This window comes from Phascolarctos cinereus, unplaced genomic scaffold (assembly GCF_003287225.1).
Source record: "Phascolarctos cinereus isolate Bilbo 61053 unplaced genomic scaffold, phaCin_HiC Scaffold_4;HRSCAF=312, whole genome shotgun sequence".
NCBI classification, from domain to species: domain Eukaryota; kingdom Metazoa; phylum Chordata; class Mammalia; order Diprotodontia; family Phascolarctidae; genus Phascolarctos; species Phascolarctos cinereus.
Window position 1 is genome coordinate 268,879,532 of NW_027555847.1, and position 24,014 is coordinate 268,903,545.

Genomic DNA, 24,014 nt, shown 5'->3' on the forward strand with positions numbered 1-24,014 from the left:
AGGTCCTCCTGACTTCAGGGCCAGTGCTCTATCCACTGCACCACCTAGCTGCCCCTAGGTTCTCCATCTTGATAAAGAGGGAGCTGGTAGAGCAGTGGATAGAGCACTGGGCCTGAAGTCAGGAAGACTTGAGTTCAAGTCCCACCTAAAACACTTACTGGCCCTGGCCAAATCACTTCACTGCTGTTTGCCTCAGTTTCCTCATCTGTAAAATGGGAATAATAATAATAGCACCTACCTCCCAGCACTGTTGTGAGCATCAAATGAGACAATAAAGCCTTTAGCACGGTGGCTAGTAAGTGCTATATAAATAATTATTCCCTTCCCTCCTTCCCTGATTGTATACCTCATCACTCTACTGAAAAACTTGAAAGCTTTTCTGTGGTTCAATGTGGTAGAAAATATTTTTTATGAATTCCAAGAAAGGCTCCATTCTGGAATACCCCCAAATCTTATCTACCATTTATCATAGAAGCTGACCTTTCCAGAGTATATCAAAAGAGCCATATTTTTCAATCTGACCCTTAATATGCCGTATCCTGGACACATGCATAACACTAGAAATTGCTCTGAGTAAAACAGAATAATATGATGTGGGAAAGAACGTCTCTCTGTAAAGCAGTATTTGAGGTCTGGGAGCAGCACCTTGAACAGAGGTTCTTAACGTTTTTGTGTGTCATCCCAGGCCCAAAACTTGGACAGTCTGGCAAAGCCAACAAGATTCTCCTCAGAATAATAACGGAAAAAAATATAAAATATAAGATTATAGAGGAAACCAATTATATTGAAATAAAGATGCAGCATGCTCCTATCCAAGGTTATGGATGCCCTGTTTGTTTCGGGGTGCATGGACCCCAGGTAAAGCAACCTTGACCTAGAGGAAGTCCTATCCCAAATCCTCCTGGAAACCACTCACAGAAATCTGAAGCACTTGCAGTTAAGTGTTCAAACTGAAATAGCACCCAATATGAAATAGCACACTGTTCTCTGATTGTTTCAATTTTAGGAAAGCTTATAACCCCAGAGGCTACAAGCAATGAGGAGATTCTAGAATACAGAGTGAGAGCTGAAAATCTGACTTCCCAAGTACACCTGCGGACAGAAAACTTGGCTGTTACGCAAACTTGTCTAGACATAGTGAACAGGAGACAGAGCGCTGGACTTGGAGTCAGGAAGACCTGAGTTAAAATCTTGCCTCAGACGCTAACGGCATGATCCTGGTCGAATCACTAACCTCTTAAAGCTTCAGTTTATTTATCCACAAATTGGGACCAAGGGGAAGGAAGAGAAGGATGGCCGTGACCTGTAAGGCCACTTCCAGCTTTAAATCTATGATCCTTTGATCCTGTGGACAGTAGTAAAAACAAGACTGTAACTACCATAATTATGGGGTACTCCTACTCGGAAGGGGGCTCCATCTCTGACAGTTTCCTGTATCCATACTCCCACCTATATATGCCACTTGGAGAAGCCCAGATGAAAAAATACTATGACTGTACCAAGATAGATCAGCTACAAAGCATGTAGAGTTGTTAAAAACATGGCTTTTAGGGGCCACACATTTTATGTAAAGTCAGCTAGACATGTAAGGTCAAGGACCTGATAGGAAAATCTTCAGGACTACTACCTCCCTTTCAAATCCCTAGAGCTTCTGGTGATCAGTGTCTCAAACTTTGTCATTGATCTGCCTCCATTCCAAGAACAAGACACTATCTTGACAGTTGTGGAGGTACTAAGATGACTTATTTGTTTGCCTGTAAGAAACTCACCATTACCACTGAGATGACCTGCTTGTTTCTACAGAATATTTTTCAGTTTTATAGTCTACTGTTCCACTTTTTCTGAAATAAAATTTCTCAATTTCTAATCCCTGGACCACACATTACAAAGCTCTACAAGGAAAAATTCATTTCTCTGTGGCTTATCATCACCCTTTTGACAGGTAACTAATGGTAAAATACAATAGAAAGGATAGACCTGAAATAAGTAAGTGGTAGCTGTGCAATGAGGCCTAGAGGGTTCACAGATGACCAGAATGAAGACATCCCTCTGTCTTGTTTGCAGTTTTTTTTTGGTGAGGCAATCAGGGTTAAGTGACTTGCCCAAGGTCACACAGATATGTGTCCGAGCTGTATCAGGTCCTCCTGACTCCAAAACCAGTGCTCTATCCACTGTGCCTCCTAGCTGCCCCCATCCCTCTGTCTTTAAGAGAGTATCAGGATGGTCTCCTTAGAGCAGGAGTCAGTGGAGTAGCCATGGTTAGAAACCAGTCCCTGGTGTTTGTCAGAGGATATAATGAGAGCAGAGCTTGAGTGTGCAGAGGACAGAGAAAGTGCAGAAACATCAAGGGCAGACTTTGTATGAACCAAATTATTATAGTTTAAGGTATCACATTCTTTGGGGCAGCTAGTTGACGCAGTGGATAGAATGCCGGATATGGGGTCAGGAAGACTCATCTTCCTGAATTCAAATCCAGTCTCAGATACTTACTAGCAGTGTGACCCTGGGCAAGTCACTTCATCCTGTTTGCCTCAGTTTCCTCATCTGTAAAATGAACTGGAGAAGGAAATGGCAAACCACTGCAGTATTTTTGCCAAGAAAACCCCAAATGGGATCATGAAGAGTTGGCCATGACTGAAAATGACTTGGCAACAACATCACGTTCTTCCCACTGCGTAGTTCTCCTAAATCTGCTCTATGCAGACTCCTCTTGACTTTGGATTCACTGCTTCTGAATTCAGAGCAGGTTTTCCAACTGAGCCTTCTAGATCTGGTTCTGGCTTTGACTTTTGGACCATCTTACCAGCACTGCCCACTTACCCCATTTCTATACACCCACTGACTTCTACACAATCTCCCAGTTTCTCAGGCTTTTAAAAACCCACAACCTATTCGACTTCACCTCAGGCACACACAGGTATGGTCACATCTTTTATACACAAGTATTCTACTTCCTACTTCCTTAAAAAAAAAATCTGACATTCTTCTATCTGACTATAACCTCCTATCATTCTATCTCTTTCCCTTCCTCAACCCTCCTCAACCCATTCTTTGCTTTCATCATGACCTCCCATTCCTCCATCCCTCAGTGTTTTCTCAGACCACTACCACTGCTCTGGCTTCACCTTCCTCCTTTTCCATCCGGCACCAGATAGCTAATTAATTGAATTCCACAAAGTAATCAATTCTTGAATTCTTCACTCCTTTTTCCCATCACTATTCACCGCTTGCCAAATCGCAGCCCTGCATAAGTCATATCACACATCTCCTCCACTCCTACTCACATGCTGTGGAACAGAACTGGAGGAAGTCACACAGCTGTGTTTACTGAATTTACTGAATATACAGATTTATGTCCTCCCACCAGGCCATCGGTGAAGCACGGCAATCTTTTTACTCTTCTCTAATTGTTTCCCAGTTTCACTCTCCTCTGAAACTATTCCAGTTCCCCTCTCCTTAAACTTCACACATCTTTCTCTCCCCCAAAATCTCTTAGCTGAGGACCCTATTTCTTAAATTATTGAGAAAATTGAAGCTATTTGATATCAGCTCCTTCTTCTACCCTTCTCTTCATCTCAAAATCCCTTGGCATCATCTCCTGCTTTCCTCTTCTTTCCCTCAAACTCCAATAAGGATATGGAGAAATATTTCCAACAGGAGAAATGTGAACTGTTTTTTAATTAATATTTTTATAATTATATGCAAAAACAATTTTTCACATTCATCTTTTTAAAGTGAGTTCCAAAATCTCTCCTTCCTTCCTACCCCCTCTCATTAATATTGACTAATATAGATTATACATGTGCAGTCATGCTAAAAATATTTACATATTAGTCATGTTGTAAAAGAAAACACAGACAAAAACCTCAAAAAATAAAGTACAAAATAGTATGCTTTGATCTGCATGCATACTCTATCAGTTCTTTCTCTGGAGAGAGATAACATTTTTCATTATAAGTTCTTTAGAATTGTCTTGGATCATTATATTACTGAGAATAGCTAAGTTATTCACAGTTGATTATCATACGATATTGCTGTTGCTATGTACAATGTTCTCCTGGTTCTGCTCACTTCATTTTGAATCAATTCATGTAAGTCTTTCCAGATTTTTCTGAAAGCATCCTGCTCATCATTTCTTATGGCACAATGGTACTCCATCACAATCATATACTATAACTTGTTCAGCCATTCCTCCAATTGATGGTCATCCCCTCAATTTCCAATTCTTTGCCTCCACAAAAAGAGCAGCTATAAATACTTTTGTACACATAGGTCTTTTTCTTTTTTTTAAATCTCTTTGGGATACAGACCTAGTAGTATTGCTGGGTCAAAGGGTATGCACAGTTTTATAACCCTTTGGGCAAAGTTCCAAATTGCTCTGCAGAATGGTTGGATCAGTTCACAACTCTACCAAGAAATGTGAACTGTTAACAACCATCTGGAAAAACACTCCAAATCATCAGTAACAGAGAAAATAAAATTAAAACAACTCTGAGGTTTTGTCTCATATCCATTAAATTGGCAAAGATAATATAAGATGGAAACAGTCAGTGTTGGAGGGGCTGTGGGAAGTCAGACACACTAACATCCTGTTGTTGAAGCCGAAGACTGGTAAAAACTATTCTCAAAAATAATTTGGAGTTATGAAAGAAAAGATTAAACTATTCATCTCTACTGACCCACAAATCCCACTTTTGGACATGTAGGTCAAGAAAATTAAAACAAAAAGAAAGGTCTCACATATGCAAAAATATTGATGGTATTCATGTTTTTATGGCAGTAAAAAATTACAACCAAAGTGAGGAATGATTGAATAAACTGTAGTATACTAATGTGACACAATGTTATCATGCCATAAGAAATGATAAATGTAAAGAATTCAGAGAAACATGAGAAGATCTCCATGGACTAATGCAGAGTGAAAAAGGAAGAACCAGAACAACATATACAACTATAAGCAAATAAATGAAAACAACACAGAAAAAAATAAAATTCAGGTTTAATACAATTACCAGAGGACAAATAATGAAACTCTCCTCTCTCCTCTCAGTAGGGATAAGGAAGGATTATGAAGGCCAAAAAATGGAAGACAAAGACAGACATGATTGCTACACTGGCCAGTTCTGATTGATAATTCTATATTATAAGAAAAGGTTCTGGAATTAAAGGGAAGGGGAAGAGGTTCATCCTAGAATGACTGTGTTGTAAAAATACATACCAGAGTAACATGGTCCTCTTGACACTACTGTTATCTCTTTCTGATGTTTACAAGAAGCTCTTCTGAGGAAGCATTCATTTTGGTAAGTGTCTCCATTTGAGCCACAGACAGGAATGTAATTTGTATGACACTATAAAAAGAAAAATAAGTTATCAAACTTAAATATGAATATTCTATTTATTTAGAACATGCTTATATAATGTTATGACAGCTTCCTACTGGATAATCCATTGATATTTTCCATGGTTAAAATAAACATGCTATTTCCATTATTCAAAGATGACACTGAATTAATAGCATCAAGCCTCCAAAACACTATAAACTTTTTCAGTGAAATCCATTATTCAAAAGAAACTGGGTAGCCATCTACATGAAAAAACAAAGTGGATGAAAAATATATATTGATGGACAACCCCTTTAGTTTTTATGTATTTGCGTATGTGTGTATCTTGTACAGGCAGTACAGAAAGCAAAAGGAAATGGAGTAAGAACTGTGCAGGAAAAGATTGGACTGGATCACATTTAAGATACCATTCAGTATTTTCAATGATCCAAAGTTGCCTGTTGCTGGAAAAACTCATTTTTTAAAATCCTACTATTCTCCTGATGATGGAGCACTAGTAGTCATAAAGCACCAAGAACTCAGAAGAGGTCATTCAAAGTTACAGGTGACTTCAGTGACAATAAAAAGACACATAATTGGTAAAAACATACCATATCACCTTGCCAATGATAACCTGTACCTAAGAAGAGCTGTAAAGGATATTACCAAATACATGTATTACTAGAACAGGAAGTAGGTTTCTCAGTAACGAGAGACAATAGATGAACTGTTCAAATGTCACACTGGTGTTCTTAAGCTATTAAAAGATCCAGAGTAAAGCATTCAATGAACTGGGTAGACCTTAAATGGAGGATTTAAAGAAAGACATAGATGAGAATTACACAGTATGGGGTGTAGATAGGCTATTATCTCTGTTATGGAGGGAGCAGTCATACAGAAGATGTCACAAACATACACAAATATCTATAAGCATAATGAAATTATTTATGATCCAATACTAATTCCTGGGAGCTTGGTAGTGCAATGGATAGAATACAAGACTGGAATCAGAAAGACGTGAGTTCAAATCTTATACTTACTTGCTGTGGGCAATTCACTTAATGGTTCTCTGTCTCAGTTTCCTCAAAGTAAAATGGGGATAATAATAGCACTACCTCTGGGGGTTGTTGTTAGGATAAAATGAGACAATATTTGTAAAGTCCTTTGTAAACCTTAAAGTAAAATGTAAATTATTATTATTAATAATTACCTCCTAGGAATTTTGGGGAGATTAAATGAGATAATATTTTTATCTCATTTTTAAACTGGAAAGAGTGAAAAACATATATATATATATATATATATATATATGTATACACACACACACATATATATACATACATACATACATGGTATATTATTATTATTCATCAATCAACCAACATTTATTTAGGACATATTTTGTCCTGGCACTATTCTAAGTGTTGTGGATATAATAGGTCCTTGCTTTCAATCTGGTTAAAGAGACACAACACACACACATCTAAAGGTCACTCCAAGTATTTGATAGATCCTAGATGGGTGGTGACTATAGTGCTAGAACAGTATGGACAGAAGAAGGAGAAATCAGAGGGGCTGGATCAGTCAGGGAAGGCTTCCCAGAGGAACTAAGACTTGAACCAAATATGAAAAGTTGGTAAGATTCAAATAGGTAGAAGAAGAAACAAGATGTTGGTGAAGGAAACAGTCAAAGCAAACATTTGGTCAAAAGAAAGTGAGTCCATTCCTTTGACTGTAGTGAAGGGCTCAAATAGGGTGGCAATGGGATTAAGAATGAAAATGGTAGGTTAGAGCCAGATGGCTACTGATCTTTTTAGCAGATGTGATGACTTAGGCTGATCTCCTGTTAGGTTAGGTTCATACTAGTAGGACATTCAACAGTCAATAACAGAAGTTTCCTTAGCCATAGCGTAGAAAGGATATTCAACAAGATGTTGCAGTATTTAGCTTGGGTAGGCAGCCCTCATCTCCTTTATACTGAAATGCCTCTGGTCAGCAGAGCAGGGTATAGTAATTCACTCAATCCTGGGTCTTTCACCTAATCTGAAGAAACCATGTGGGCTGGCCTTTTTATGTCTTAATAAGGCAAAGGGTTTCAACCTGGGGTTAAACATGTTTTTGAAGTATTTTAATAACTGAATTTCAATATAATTGGTTTCCTTTGCCATTCTATGCATTTTATTTTAGACATTTAAAAATACTCTGAGAAGGGGTCTATGGATTTCCCCACACTGTCAAATGGATCCATAACAGAAAAAAAGTTAAAAACTCTTGCCTTAAGGTGACCAGTAAAGTCATATTAATATAACCAGAGGACACCAGAGAAACCGTCTTATGGAGATTCAGCTTATGCCTTAGCTCCTAAGGCCAATCAAGGCATCATTTCATCAGTGTAGATATTTCTTCCACCAATGTACATCACAACTCCTTCTATGCTTTAATGGCTGTAGCCAAAGTTTCATCAGCTGGTGGCCAAACTTGGGGGGATGAACCTCTCTGAATTTAGTCTAGTCCTAGCACCATGGACACATGATCTGTCACTGTCTTAATAGGATCGGCCTGAGTTTGTGTTCCCCAGTAGAGGAACTCAGCTGTAGGAATCAACAGAGAAATTATTAATAGTACTTTTATTGTAAATATACAGTTATGTTGTGACTAAAGTATCATTGCTGCCTATCACCATACTAACAGGACTGCTACTTCTACTCCTATCTATGTTTGTAGCACCAGGATGGTGTAGTAGTAGCAGGGTCATATTAGGAATCGCCTTGTTCTTCTACTCCTTATTACTGTAACTTTAACCAGTAACAGTTTTTTTTTTTATTCCACCTATGGGTTAGGCCCATAAACATTCAGAGACTATTTCTGAATTGGGGCAGAAATTCTATAAGAAGTCCCATTTTCATACACCTTGTTTTGTTCCTATGCCCTGTGACTGTTATTTACACCCCTTGCTTAGATTCTAGTATCTTGTTTACTCTTTGGCCTAGGCTCCCGACCCTCTCCCACCTCCCCCAAGTCTTAACCTGAGTTCCTGATCCTTACTGACTGTTTTCTATAGTTACTTGTTAACTGACCGTCTTCTAGCTAAATAATAAACGGTCTTGAAGAAAAAGATTTAATTCTCTGGACCATGTTGAAATAATGGACTTCGAGTGAAAGTTTGAGTGTTTTGAGTTAGTTTTAAGAACGTATTTGGCAGGAGCCCCAAGGATTTGATCAAGAAGGCTTGAAACTAAAGCTAGGGGGGCAGAAAAATGCACAAATAAACTTACAAACCTATGAATTCCAACAGGTTCAACACAGAAATAAGAATAGTGAAGGAAGTAAAAAAAAATGGAGGCAAGAGGGATGGAAATAATATTTATAGACTGAGCTGCTAGACTGCTGCTTAAATCACAAGACTGGCAGGCAAAGATGGATGGTACCTAACTAGGGATCCTAAAATATATATTTAGGTAGGTACTTGCAAATATAATTAAAGGGCTTTAAACTGAAAAGTAAAAGGAGAGACAAAATTGCCCATGTGTATTTATCAGTCTAGATGCCATGGAGAGTGACTACCATGTGCGGAAAAAAACAATAATGGAGATAACCACTTCCTCAATCTAGTAAACTCCCATGACCGCCTACCCCACGTCAGCCACACAGAACCATTCAGTCACACCCTTAACCTTGCCACCATTCACTGGCACCTACTTTGGTTAGTAAGAGCAAAATCTAGTCCACAGCTTCTTTTTCCATCCCTGCCCTCCCAAAGGTAAAATTCCCACCTAGAGATTCTATATCTGTCATTTCATTCCCTTCACCCATTCAGACTGACTTGATAGAGATAAGAGGGAGAGAAGGGTGAAACTTTCATCATCAGTCCTATGGTAGGCTTTAAAGTCTTATTTTCATGTTTATGTGTGCTTTCCATGCTACTTGATACTGCTAATAAATTATATATTCATTAACAGTGGTATTTATCTAAGTCCATAAGTTCACAGTTCAACACTGAGTCATAGGGAGGAAGCCAGTCCATAGGCAATTTCCCAGATCCTACTCTGGGACGGAGGCAAAAAAAAAAAACAAAACCAAAACAAAACCAAAACAAATAATTAGAGAAAGACAGTCTCCACATTATTTGTAGAGACTGACTTTTTGTGTGTGATTTGTAATTAGATCACAGAACATATACTTTAAATTATCTTTGAACTCAGAGAAAAAGTTAAGTAAGGAATTGAGCCTGTGAACGGGCTCAATTTATATTCAAGTGTACCTTTTAGTACTGCTGTTGACATCTAATCTGGCCTGTTCTTAGATGGTTTCTAATATTCGTATCCATGTCCTTGTTTCATGGGGTCCTCTGCTCCCTATTATCTGAATTTGGGGGGCTGTTTACTTGTATGATTTGGTTTTATCCAGGAAGGTGCCTCTAGAAAACCCAGGAATCTCTTGCCTGAGCTATGTGATATGGATAGAGGAGTACTGGGAAGCCCACGCTAGGAACAAGAACCAGGAAAGACAAGAACACAAAGTCTGAAAATAATGAGTCAAGTAGATGGTATAAACCCAAAGTATACACAAAGACGAGGATGTAGCTAAATGTGTTAAGAGATTTACTAGCAGGGCAGCTAGGTGGCACAGTGGATAAAGCACTGGCCCTGAAGTCAGAAGGACCTGAGTTCAAATCCCACCTCAGACTAAACATCTGACACTAGCTGTGTGACCCTGGGCAAGTCACTTAACCCCAACTGCCTAAAAAATACATAAGTAAAGAGATTTACTGGCATTGTAAATGCAAAACTTTTAAAGAAATAAATAGCTGGGGCAGCTAGGTGACCCAGTGGATAGAGCACCCGCCCCAGAGTCAGGAGGACTTAAGTTCAAATCCAACCTGACCCTGAGAAAGAGAACTGATAGGAATTCTTAGTGCATTTGGGGAAACTGGTAAAAAACAAAAACTTAAGAGAAATACTTTTAGGACGAACAGATGTCAATTTACTAAGCAATATTAAAGGATCAAAGCAGATACGTACGAACCATTGGGCTTGGTGAATGTAAGACAAGAGCGATTTACTTCGGGAACACCTTCTTAAATGCCTATGATCCAAGAATTGAATCAAAGGTTTCTGACTGGCATCCACATGAACTCAACCAACTACATGCTGATCAAAACAAAAAACGCTGAGTCAAGCAGGCTTGTTTGTAGGAGTGGAGGGGTTTACAATGACAGTTCAGTCTGTCAATAAGGATTTATTAAGATCCTACAATGCACGGGGAACTGTGGATACAAAGAAAGTTAAAAAAAACAGGCCCCGTTCTCAAGATGCTCATGACTCAGTTATTGCCCCCTTGAAATGAGTAAAAGATTATCCTTAAGGAGCATAGATCTAGTGACTACTGCAGATTATGCAAAGAAACAGAAACAGTGCCAGCATATCACTAATGGCTGCAAAAATTTAGTACCTGCTGAATACTTAGCAAGACATAATCTGGTGATTAGAATTATTTGGGAATGGGGGGGAGGGAACACGCATTTATTAGGTGCCTACTACGTGACAGGCACTGTGCTGAGAGCTTTACAAATGTTATCTCATTTGATCTTCACAACAACCCTGTGAGGTAGGTGGTATTATTACTCCCATTTTACAGTTGAGGAAAGTGAGGCAGGCAAAAATTAAATGCCTTGCCTGGTGGCATACATCTTGTGTCTGAGGCCATATCTGAACCCAGGTCTTCCTGACTTCAGGCCTAGGGCCCTACCCATTCTGCCATGTAACAGAAGCTTGCTATCCTTCAAAAACTGACAGTTGACAAACCTCTATACAACAATACATACTTAAAATACCCTTGAAAACACAACCAATAATCTGTTCTGAGATTGGACTATTATCACAGATCAGACCGCTATCCCCAGTTATCCAGATATGGCAACCATCCATAAAAATGAAAGAATAACATTTTAATATGTTACCATATTAAATATGTACACACACACACACACACACACACACACATATATATATATGTATATAAAATTTTTGAGCTATGTGTAATAAAAAGTTTTTAAAATATGGTGACCTAGTAGATGAGATTAAAAATCATACGGATTTGGATGGCGTACATATTGTAGAACGCAGAGTCTGGGCCCATTTGATTCTAGCCCTGCTAAGTTTGCCATTGTGCCTCAAGTATTAATTCAAAGGCTGCTGGGTCCCTTGGCATTGCATTCCTGCAGAACTCAGGGAAAGCCCTCTAGGCAGAATAGAGAAAACATTGTATTACCTGTATACCTAAATTACCTATTAATATTTTACCTTTCTCTAAACAGTCTGGAGGCTCCCACCAAGCTTGCTTGACCACAGAGGTTTGTCTTTGAATATTAATTTAATGATCAGATCTACAGAATAATCTATGCTCTGTCTTCCCCTATGTTGCACATCCCGTTATTTTATCTTGCCCCTCCCATCTTTTGATTGTTTCTCCAAGGATATAAAAAGCTTTGCTTTGCTAAACCACTTTGAGAGATTCTTGCTATTCAGATCCTCTTCGAGTTTCCACAAGGAGTCTTACCTCCCACATGGCCCCAGAATGTCAATAAAAGACATATACATTTGCCCTACTCTTGTAGTAACAGCGCTGGTGGTCATTTTTTGATAGCTCTGATGCTGTGAACATGGATGCTGTTGTGTATGCCTCTGGTATGCCAACTTGGAGAATCTTCCCTCGCCAACTTCCTTCTAGGTCTCTTGCAGAGATATCATGTGGATACTCAATGGAGGCTTCACCTGCCTGTAGCTGCCCACTCAGTCCCCATGGCAGGACCAAGCAGCATGACTTGATCAAAACATATTCTTATAAGGAGCTTCCCCCTAAACAGGTGAATGATGTATTTTTCCCCTCTCTCTTATGAGGAGTTGCAAATGTTGGAGGAGATGTGGAAAAACTGGGACACTAATTCATTGTTGGAGGAATTGTGAACCAATCCAACCATTTTGGAGAGCAATCTAGAATTATGCTCAAAGAGTTATTAAACTACCTTTTACCCTTTGACCTAATAACACCACTACCAGGTATATTTTTGAAGATGATTAAGGAAGAAGGAAAAGAATCTATATGTTCTAAAATGTTTATAGCAGCTCTCTTTGTGGTAGTAAAAAACTAGAAATTGCAGGGATGCTCATCAATTGGGTAATGGCTGAACAAGTTGTAGTATATGATTGTGATGGAATACCACTATGCTATAAGAAATGATGAACTCAAGGATCTTAGAAAAAACATGGATAGACTTGCACGAAAAAATGAAGAGTGAAATGAGCAGAACCAAGAGAATCTTGCATGTAGTAACAACAATATTGTTTTAAGAACTTTGAGTGAATAAGTCATTTTGACTATTATAAATACCCAAATTAAGTATAAAGAACATATTAAGAAAGACACTATCTGCATCTAGAGAAAGAACTGATAAACAGAAGTGTGTATAGAATAATTTTACATATATATGTAGATAGACAGATATTGTTTCCATCTCTAGGGTGGGGGCAGAGAAGAAAAGAAAGAAAAAAAAAGAAAGTTACATGATAACTTTATTATAGATTTAAATGAATAGCAAGTTGTACATAATAGATTTACAGTTTCATGTACAATCATCTTTTTTATAATACTATATTATGGAAATTTTCCATAAATTAAAAATAAAATAAATTTTTTAAAAGAATACAAAAAAAAAAAAGAGGAGCTGCTCAATATGAGATGTTTTGGAGTCTTAGTAGCAACCACACCATAAGGGGAAGTTACACGGCACAGTGGGTAGAGCTCTGGACTTGGACAGGAAGTCCTGAATTCTAATGTGTAACACTGGGCAAATTACTTAACCACTCTCAGCCTCAGTTTCCTCAGTTGTAAAGTGGGGACGATAATTATCACCTATTTCACAAGGGTGCTGTGGGAATCAAAAAGATACCATATCTAAAATGTAGCTTTTATAAACTACAAAATGCTACACAAATTCTAGCTATTATTATTATATTACCCAGATACGAAGATTGTTCCTTCATATAGAAATCTTCCTCCTCATCAAACCTTCACCTTCACATCTCTGAAATGATCCTGGTTAAGCTAACGGATTTTCCCATCCCATCTTTATTGCTGGGTTTGGGGCAGCTTCCTTCTGGTACTGATTAATGCTGATTTCGCTATTCACCATGGATCTCATTCCATTAGTCTGTCAGGAAGTCACAAGCTTCTCCTAGACAAGGCTCTGTTGTCTGTTGATTTCTATCCTGGGGGCTTTGAAGGGTTTGGTTCTTTTTTTCTTTCAACTTACTAGTTGCCAGTTCTGTCTCTCTGTCTGTGTCTATTTGTTTAATTTGTAAATCCCTGGATGGGTGTGAGAAATGGATCAGGGGTCCTGAGGGTTATCGCCCTCAGGTTGTGTGTGCCTGTGTCCCTTACTGTCCCTCCTGAATTCAGCAGTCTCTTTTGTGTATATATTGTTCTGCGTAATTAAGCTACTGTACATTGGCAAGCTATGACTGCTTGCCATTTTGACTACATACGTTGGCTCAAATGTTATATGAGTGTGATCTGGTTCTAAAAAATGGGAGAGGTTCTAAGGTACCCCTGCCTCCCATTAGGCAAGCTGGCTTATTGTCTGTCTTCCCACATAGTTGCAGGACCTGTCAGTTTTGGAATAAAGAAATCTTTGTATCCAAGATTACTCTAGGAATTTTCTAAATCTAGATAAAATAAGTACATTTTGAAAGAAAAAAAATGAAAGGCAAAAAGTGAGCTTGAAACTGAATGGGAAAATGTATAAAAGTCCAATTATTCTGGCACTGAGAGCTTGCCAGGGCAAAATTGGAAAGGATCCCAAGAAAAGATACTGTCTATCTTGATTGTCAATGCTTGAATGCTGGCAAGAGTTTTGGTTTTTCTCTTCCAGGTGAGAAAGAAAAAAAAATTAACGTGATTTACTCTTATAAGGTATAAAGATGAAACTCAGTTTGAAAAAAACAATGTAACTGGGTTTCCAATCAAGCTTAGAGCATTTTGTGTGTGGTTGTGTATGCAGAATGAGACAGTGACTCTTTGTCAGTGGAGAGAAGGCTGAGAGAGATACAGTATACCTTCAAAAAAGATTTATGGAGTTGATGTGAAAGAACTTTTGGGAAGGGAAACATGCACGGCGCCAGATGCTCTTCAGGGGAAATGCCCATGGAAGGAAAAGCTACAGGCAGGTAGAGGAAGACAGCTGCTCAGCACATCACTGATTTCCAGTTGCTTCCTGAGAGATGCCAAATAGAATCCCTTGAGTGATAGCAGGTCCTCTCTCTTCCATTAGGATGAGGTCCCACCTCACTCCCAGAAGTGCTCATTCACTCTTGTATATTCTTTGGCATATTCTCATTTGTGTAACTTCTCCAATTTTGTTTGCTGTTTGCTTGGATGGAGGCACTTAACATCTGTGATGCTCTTTTGTCAAAACAGTGTTTGGTGGGAAGGAGCTAAGCTGGCAAGTATAAGCTAAGTGCTCCCTTTCTCCTTTAAGAACAACCCAGAAGGGGCAGCTAGGTGGCGCAGTGAATAGAGTTCTGGCCTTGGAGTCAGGAGGACCTCAGTTCAAATCCAGCCTCAGACACTTAACACTTACTAGCTGTGTAACCCTGGGCAAGTCACTTAACCCCAATTGCCTCACCAAAAAGCAAAAAAGCAAAACAAAAACAAAAACAAAAAACCAACCCAGAAAGTGGCTTTCCCTCTGAAACAGATGTATAGATCAGAGCTATCTGAGGGGGGGTAGATATAAATTCTAGTTAAATATCCCTCTAAGAATGAGGCAAAGGAAGGATCAAGAATCTAGTTATGACCCTTCTCCTACTCCTCTCCAAGTGAAAACTGCAGCCTTACTTGGAGAGGTGGAGGCTAGATTCCAGAAATATCTATCCATATCACCTTCAAACTTTTGTTGTGGTTCTTCAGTCGTATCAGACTCTTCATGCTCCCATTCGGGGTCTTCTTGGCAGAGATACTAGTTTGCCATTTTTTCTCTAGCTCATTTTATAGATCAGGAAACTGAGGCAACAGGGTTAAGTGACTTGCCTAGGGTCACACAGCTAATAAGTATCTGAGACCAGATTTAAACTCAGGAAGATAAGTCTTCCTAACTCTAGGCCTGGCACTCCTTCCACTGGACCATCCTGATGCCCACCTTCAAGCTACATCTGTACATTTAGACAACCTGCTTACTCCTTGCGAGAAATAATTATCTCTCTCTTTTATTCATAACTAATTATTGAATCAGAACCAAGGTTTTTTCCCCTTTTCTACTTCCTCATTCACAAATCAACCAGTGTGAGGGGCAGCTAGGTGGCGTAGTGGATAGAGCACCAGCCTTAAGTCAGGAGGACCTGAGTTCAAATCCGGCCTCAGATACATATCACTTACTAGCTGTGTGACCCTGGGCGAATCACTTAACCCCAACTGGAAGGAAAGAAAGAAATCAACCAGTGTGGGAAATCTAGGTTGATGGGTGCATTCCTGCTCATTGTGTTTACTCAGTCAGGTCTAGAAAAATGTTGATTCTCCCTTTCATCAGACAGGTGATTGGTAAGTCTTTTTGACCAAAATTTGGGTGATCAAAGACATATACCCCACGACTCTCAATGGAGTATAGCCCACCACCATGAGGAGTCTTTGGTCTAAAAGTGATGGCAAAATGACCGTCCTTTTATTAATAAACATGCTGGCTTTATTAATAAAATGATTAAACTACCCAGAAACTATGTCTCTAAGACTTTTTTAAACATCACACCCCCCCAAAATGTAAACAAAAATATTAATACTTCAAGCAAAGATCTTTTCTTCCGTCTCCTGATCGGTCAATCAAGGGAGAGAAAGAGATCGTGTAAATTGTAATAGAAACAAAACTGAGCTAGAGGAATACTCACTTTTTAGTCATCAAGATTTGTGAAAAAGTTTTAATTGCCCACTGGAGCCAATCTGAGAAAATGATTTAGTTGAATTAAATTATTTGGCAAATTGAAAAGACTACGTACAGAGCTCATTGTATTTATCTAAACATCCACATGAAATTAGGTAAAAGAAAATAAAATTTGTTTTGAAAAACTAATTAGTCCATTACATAGAAAGTGTACTTAATTGAAAACAGAAATAGTGTGAAATAGAAAACAAAAAAAAAAGTCTACACTTGAAAGTATACTTAATTGAAGACAGAACTAGTGTGAAATGTAAAACAAAAAAAAAAGTCTACAATTGAAATAAGATAAAGCAAACATGGAAGCAGGAAAGCTTAAAGTTAAGATATTAACAAATAGGAAAAATGTGACATATCATAAGTATACACAGGAAAAATGCTTGGAAAAGAATTAAATTGTAAAAAATAGCAAGCTAATGAAAATTCAGAAAAATGAAAGAAGTCATTGGAAAGAGCACTGACTCAGAGGTTAATATCCCATTTCTGCTGCTTACTCTTTGTGTGACCTCAGGAACCACATCTGAAAAATATGAAAGTTGAACTAAATGGTCTTTAGTGTTCCTTCCTGCTCTGGACCAATATAACTGTTTAAGACCAGAAACTGTCTGAAAATAATTCTTCTCCCCAGGGAGTGGAATAGGTTTCTAATGATTTTCAAGCTTACTTTTACATATAGTAGAATTATCCTGGTAGAGCTAATATTCTGAAATGATACCTAGAATGTGAGATAAATAGGTAGATGGAGAGATAGATATATACACACACATATGTACATATATGTATGCATATATACATATATGTACAATTATACATATACATGTATACATATATATACATATATATATACACATGAATAAGAATAAGAACCTTCTCATAGTCAACACATTTTCTGAGGGATATGATGATCTTTATGATTGTCCAAATATATAAATAGGTATATGCTAGTATATCAAGAATTTGGTCTTGGCAAACAGATAAATTTGGTTTGGTAAACAGCTTAAAGAGAATTAATAATAATAATAATAAGTAGCACTTATATCGTATTTACTATGTGCCAGGCATTATGCTAAGCACTTTATAATTTTTATCTAATTTGATCTTCACAACAACCCTGGGAGGTGGCTATTATTATTAGCTCCATTTTACAGATGAGGAAACTGAGACAAACAGAGGTTAAGTGACATATCCATGGTCACACAACTAGTAAGTGTTTGAGGATGGATTTGAACTGAGATCTTCCTGATTCTGGGCCTAGTACTCTCTATCCTCTCCACCACCTAGTTGCCTATATTGTCCTGACAATTGGGATTACAGGGGCATCCAAGTGGCACAGTGGATTGAGTGCCAGGCCTGAAGTCAGGAAGATTCATCTTCCTGAGTTCAAATCCAGTCTCAGACACTTTATTAGGTTTGTGACTCTAGGCAAGTCATTCAACCCTATTTGCCACAGTTTTCTCATCTGTAAAATGAGTTTGAGAAGGAAATTGCAAACTATTCTAATATTTTTGCCAAGAAAATCCCAACTGGGGGTTACATCTGAACAACTGCTGGACACTAGAAAAACAACAGAATAACTGTAAAGGAGTTGACAATTTTTCAAGTATATTTAAGAGATCCTGATCCCAAACCCATGGGTTCCAACAGCTAGAACAAAACTGACTAAATTTTTTAAAAGATTAATTGAAATATATAGAAAAAGAGATACTTGGAAATCCTCCCAAACATAGTAAGCAGAAAATTAGATTTGGATTTTAAAATTTCAGGTCATAGATAACAAAAAGACCATATCATATTGTGTCCATATGAAATACCTACAGGTATCCGAGTCCTTTCCATCACATGGGAAGATGGCATTTGTACCAATTTATTAGAGTTTGTTTTCAGGAAAACCTGGGAAGATTTATATGAACTGATGCAAAGGGAAGTGAACAGAACCAAGAGATCATTGTACAAGTAATATTGTATGATGATCAACTGTGAATGACTTAGCTATTTTGATCAATACAATGATACAAAACAATTCCAAAGGACTTATGATGAAAAATGCTACCTACCTCCAGAGAAAGAACTGATGGAGTCTGGATGCAGATTCAAGCATATTTTTTCATTTTATTTCTCCTTTTTTTGTACAACATGACTAACCTGGAAATATGTTTTACATGATTTCACCACATATAATTGATATCACATTTTTTGCCTTCACAATGGGTGGGGGAGAGATAGCAGGGAGGAAGAGAATTTGGAACTTGAAATTTTTTACATAAATGCTAAAAGTAAATAATTTTTACAAAACCAAAAAAAGATAAAGAAGAAAGTTTGATACTGAATTCATTCTATTATAAAGCAGTTAGGTGATGTGGTAGATAGAGCTCTGAACTTGGAATCTAGAAGACCGATTCAAATCCTACCTCCAACACTTACTAGCCATGTAACTCTGAAGAAGAACCTCAGTTTCCTCATCTATAAAATAATGGATTGGATTATTGTTGTTCAGTTGTTTCAAGCATGTCCAATTCTTTGTGACCCCATTTGGACTTTTCTTGGCAAAGATACTGGAGTGGTTTGCCATTTCCTTCTCCAGCTCATTTTACAGATGAGGAAACTGAAGCAAACAGGGTTAAGTGACTTGCCCAGGGTAACAGTTAGTAAGTGTCTGAAGCTGGATTTGAACTCGGAAGGATGAGTCTTCCTGAGAAAAACTCATAGAGTGTCAGGCTAGGCACTCTATCCACCAAGTCTCAAAGATCCCTTCCTGCTCTAATTCTATGATTCTGTAAAGTACCTTTTCTTTTGGGTAGTCAGTGACACTTTAAAAACACAAAAAGCCTAGCTTAAAAAAACAGTCCAGTTTACAAGATCTTGGAATTTATTCAATGTCTGCAAAACGTGAGGCAAGATAAGATAGTGGATAGAGAGCTGGCTTTGCAATCAATAAGGTCTGGGTCTAACCCCTACTTCTGACATTGCCTGTGTGACCCTAGGCAAGTCACTTGTCTCAGTGTTCAAGGTAATTTTCTAATAATTACTTAACACTATAGGATCCAGAAAAGATCTGCTTAGGTAGAGTTTCTTCATCTGGGAGTTCCCTAAACCAACGAAATCATAGGTCCAGTGATTCCAGTTCTTATAATTATCAAAATGTGATACAGACTGATCATACTTTATTTACATAATGAATGTGGGGATTTGTTCCCTGGGAATCTGAATGCTACTAAATGAACACTAATTTCTCTCACATATGAGGCAACAGCTGTAAACAAGTCCCAATATCTGCTGACGTTGATATTAACTATAGAGATAACTGCATCCTGCCTGTTGTAAATGTTGGAACTTACTATGTGAGGAAGATTCTCTTAGGAGTGCAAATTGAACTTAATGTCAACAAACATGATGCATAAATTAGCTGTTCAAAAGTATTTCTGACCTTTCCCCAAGATCAAACAGAGTTGGGGGAGTCTTATCCCTATGTATCTAAAAAAGTTTGATCTGTGACTTTCAGATCCAGATCGATAGAAGCTTAAATGCTGTTATGGCAATGTCTCTCCTCCCTTCTTACAGTGAAATTCTCAGACCAACGAAGGCCAAGTTTAATATGACTATGTATCTCTGAATCCACAGTGATGAGAGTGCAGAAGTAAGACACCTTTCTTATATACACAGAGTATCCCTAACCATTTCCACTATAATTTATCTCATTATCTTCCTTTGATAAGGAAGAGAACGTGTACAAAAGGCCAGTTTTGTTTATTATTATTATTATTATTAGTAGTAGTAGTAGTAGTAGTAGTAATATTAGCTAACGTTTATATAGCACCTATTATGTGCCGGGCACTGTGCTAAGTGCTTTACAAATATTATCTCATTTGATCCTCACAATAACCCTGAGAGGTGTATTATTATCCCCATTTTCAGATGAGGAAACTGAGGCAAATAAGTAACAAGCCCAGGGTCATACAAGTGTTGTTTGAGACCATAAGATCACATTTGAACTCAGGTCTTCTGACATCATACCCAATGTTCTATCCATTGCCCTACCTAGCTTCCCCTAAGGACCTGTCTCTTGGTAATTATTTTTTAAATTTTATTTTTAATTTATCAAATAAAACAAGCATTCAGTAATGTTGCTATACCCTAGACCAGGCTGCAGAAATAGGAAAAGATACTTAGAGAATAGCAGAGTATCATTTATGACATGTAGTGGCACCCATGGCCTTTCTCCCATGCACAAAGGCAAAGCACACGCAAGCAAAGGGCAGGGGTTAATTGAAAAAAAAAATTTAAGTGCTTTCTCCAAATTCTTCCCTTGTAGTCCAACAGTACTGTGGGAGCTTCCCTATTTGGGAACCAGACAATTTGAGACAACCTGTAAAGGCAATGCGTATTACTCATCCCCAGATGTAGGACCCTCTGTTGATATCAAGTGACTTTGTGAAAACACCTAAAGACATTTGTTCACTTAAAGATTTCTTAGTGGTTGTTAGCATGTTTATTAGGTGGAAAGAAGCTTAACGGCTAACTCTGTCACTCTAGCCAAGAAGGTTTAGTGAGACCTTATTCCATGTTCTGTAATCCCTTTATCCACTAACAGTAAGAAAGGAAGTCTGTTTAGAAGTTACATGTGAAAAAAATTAAGCTTCAATCTGCACTCAGACTCCATCAGTTCTAGTAATGATAATAGAGAAGAGAAATAGAAGGAATCAGAATAGGGAATGGGGTAATAAAACTCTCTTTGTGCAGATGATATGATGATATACTTGGAAAATCCCAAAGACTCAACTAAAAAGTTAGTTGAAACAATAATTTTAGCAAAGTAGCAGTATACAAAGTAAATCCACATAAATCATCAGCATCTCTATATGTCACAAAGAAAACTGTGCAAGAAGAGATAGTAAAAAAAAATACCCCATTTAAAATACTCTAGACAGTATAAAATACCTGGGAGTATGCCTGCCAAAACAAACCCAGAAACAATATAAGCAAAATTATTTAAAAAAAAACTTTTTACACAAATAAAATCAGATTTAAATAACCAGAGAAATATTAATTGTTCATGAGTAGGCAGGGCTAATAAAAATGACAATTTTACCCGAACTAATTTATGTAGTCAATGCTATCCCAATTAAATTACAAAAAAAATTTTTTTACTTAATTAGAAAAATAATAACAAAATTCATTTGGAAAAACAAAAAGTCAAGAATATCAAAGGAAATAATGAAAAAATGTAAAGGAATGAGGTTTAACATAACTAGATTTTATAAGGCAGCGCTCTATGATTATTATTATTTTTATTTGATCCCCACAACAACCCTGGGAGATAGGTGCTATTATTATCCCCATTTTACAGATAAGGAAATTGAAGCAAACAGAGGTTAAATGACTTCCCCAAGGTCATACAGCTAGTTTCTGAATATGTGGCAAGTAATTCTCTTGAGGGGTTGCTCCCACTTTGGTAGCATACAGACTGCAAGAGCAGTGCTTAGTCAGGTGGGTCTCTGGCTGCATCTTCTGTTTTGTGTTTCTTCACCTAATCTTAGTTGACTGAACACTGAACCCTTATTAACCTCTGGGGAGTGGCTTCCATGACTTCTTAGTTGGTACTCATGGCGCTTTGGGAGCTATCTTCTCTGTTTCCATTACAGAGCCTCTTGGAGGAGAATATGATGGGAGAATAAGCCTGAGATCTGACCTGTTTTGCCAAAAGATATGGATGGACCTGGAAGGAATTTTTTGGATAGTATGAAGCTGAGAAGAAATATAAAATGACTCTTCAACAGTCCTGCAAATTGCATTATATTTTGATGTTTTATGTTAACTTCCTGGGAAAGCATAACAGTAGTTATGTTATTACTGCTACTTAAGTTTTTTTGGTTTTTTTTTTCCATCAAAGTATACTTGTGAGTCTTTTGCATTTAGCATTTCTTTTGTGTAGGGGAAGCAAATAGCTATCTGATCTACATTTCACATTGAGTACCTTTTTACTCTCCTATTTTTAGGAAACTCTAGACGTAAGCCAAAACTAAACTTTAATTCTCCCAAAAGACTCAAGGATGAGTGCAAAACAACAATGTGCTCAGGCTTCCTCTAGGACTGAATATGATCCATCTGCCTGGATCGAAAGCAGAGGGAGCTCTCTGACTGGAGAGGGAGAAGTTGAAGTTCTCTTAGTCCCTCTGAGCCTGACAGTGGCTCTGTTGACCTGCCTCAGTCTTCTGGATAATCTCATGTAGCTCACTGGGATTCAAGCTCAGACTGCCCACTGGTAAAGGGCATGCCCCAGCCCTCACTATGTCCTCTGCCCAAGGATGGAAGGCCCCACCTGATCCCCAGGTTCCTCGTTAGCTATGTTGTTGGGTCTTTTCAATGGTTCTTATTGGGAATATGGTCATCCTCTACCCTTGAGCTCTTTTGCACACCCTAGCCTATCTGCAATCCCCTCATACTGAGCCCAGCACACCTGCCCTCTCCTCTTCCATCAACCAATACAACATCTCCATGTTACCCAGGCAATAAGGGAGGGAAACTCCTTTTTATGACCCTTCTGCAAGACTGAAAATGCCCTGCATCCAACCTCAATCTGTGACCAACTAATAACCCTTGTCTGTCCACTCTTTACCTTTAACCAATTTCACAGAGCTTCAGATTGATTAGTATCCCTGATGTCTCCAAATGGCTCTCCAAGTGAGGAGAAATGGGGAGGGGTCCTGCTTACAATTGCCCCCACTACATTTCAATTTTACCATGGTCCAATATCCCTTTGAAATATGAGAACCTATAGCACACTGTTCTCCCTATGTTCAACAATTAGCCAATCCCTGTCTGGACTTCACATACACTCCCTAATTTCAAGGCTTTCAGTGGACTTATTGATTTTCCTCAGGAAGGTCACTGTCCCTGATTTCCAAGAATAATTAGTCCTTGTTTATTATCAGCGTGACCCACATGATCCACCCAGATCTTCAGGCTCTTTACTATCTTGCAGTTTCTCATTCTCATCCCTAAACACCTCTCCCAATGTCAAGTCAAAGTTCTCCTCCACTGGCTTAAGGGAGGATTGCCGTAAAGTCACTCCATTTTCTTTGTGGCTTTAGCAAGATGAGGACTAATAGTGCAGTGCTGGGTCTCTGGCTGCCTCTGCTGTTTTCTGTTGCTTCTGTCTGATTATAGTTAACTTAACATTGGACTGGAGGTGAACCTTTGGGAAGTGACCACCTCAATGCCTTTGCTGGTGCTGGCTGCTTTTTGGGAGCTGCTTTCTCTATGTCCACGACAGACCCTATTGGAGGATAAAATGGCAGGAGGATAAACCCAATCTCTGACCTGCCTTATCAGAAGAGAATTGGTGGGAATTGTTTAGACAGTACAGAGCAAGAGTCCTTAATTTGAGGTCCATGATCTTTTTAAAAATTTGATAACTGTATTTCAACATAATGGGTTTCCTTTGTACTTCTCTGTTTTATGTTATGTATTAGAAAAGATTATTCTGAGAAGGGGTCTCAGATAGGCTTCAGACTGGGTGTCCAGGACACAACTGCTTTGTACCCTATAAGCTCCTCCCTCCTGGTGGGGTATGGCACCCATTCCTATGGCTATGTTATGCTGCCATCCCCAATTTTTCCTATCATGCACCCTGGGAAGCATTAACATCTAAAGAGATGAACATTTCTTTGGAGTGGCTTTTCTCTGCTATGGGGTAGGAACTGCCACGGCAGGAT

General features: G+C 38.3%; 1 protein-coding gene across 1 annotated transcript in view; it reads right to left on the reverse strand.

Moving 5' to 3' along the window:
* TMEFF1 (transmembrane protein with EGF like and two follistatin like domains 1) overlaps window positions 1-24,014 on the reverse strand; it is a 147,636-nt gene that overhangs the window by 77,782 nt on the left and 45,840 nt on the right. The window contains exon 3 of the mRNA XM_021004617.2: window positions 5,219-5,348. Within this exon, the coding sequence (XP_020860276.1) occupies window positions 5,219-5,348 (130 nt within the window). The remainder of the gene's footprint in view (window positions 1-5,218; window positions 5,349-24,014) is intronic.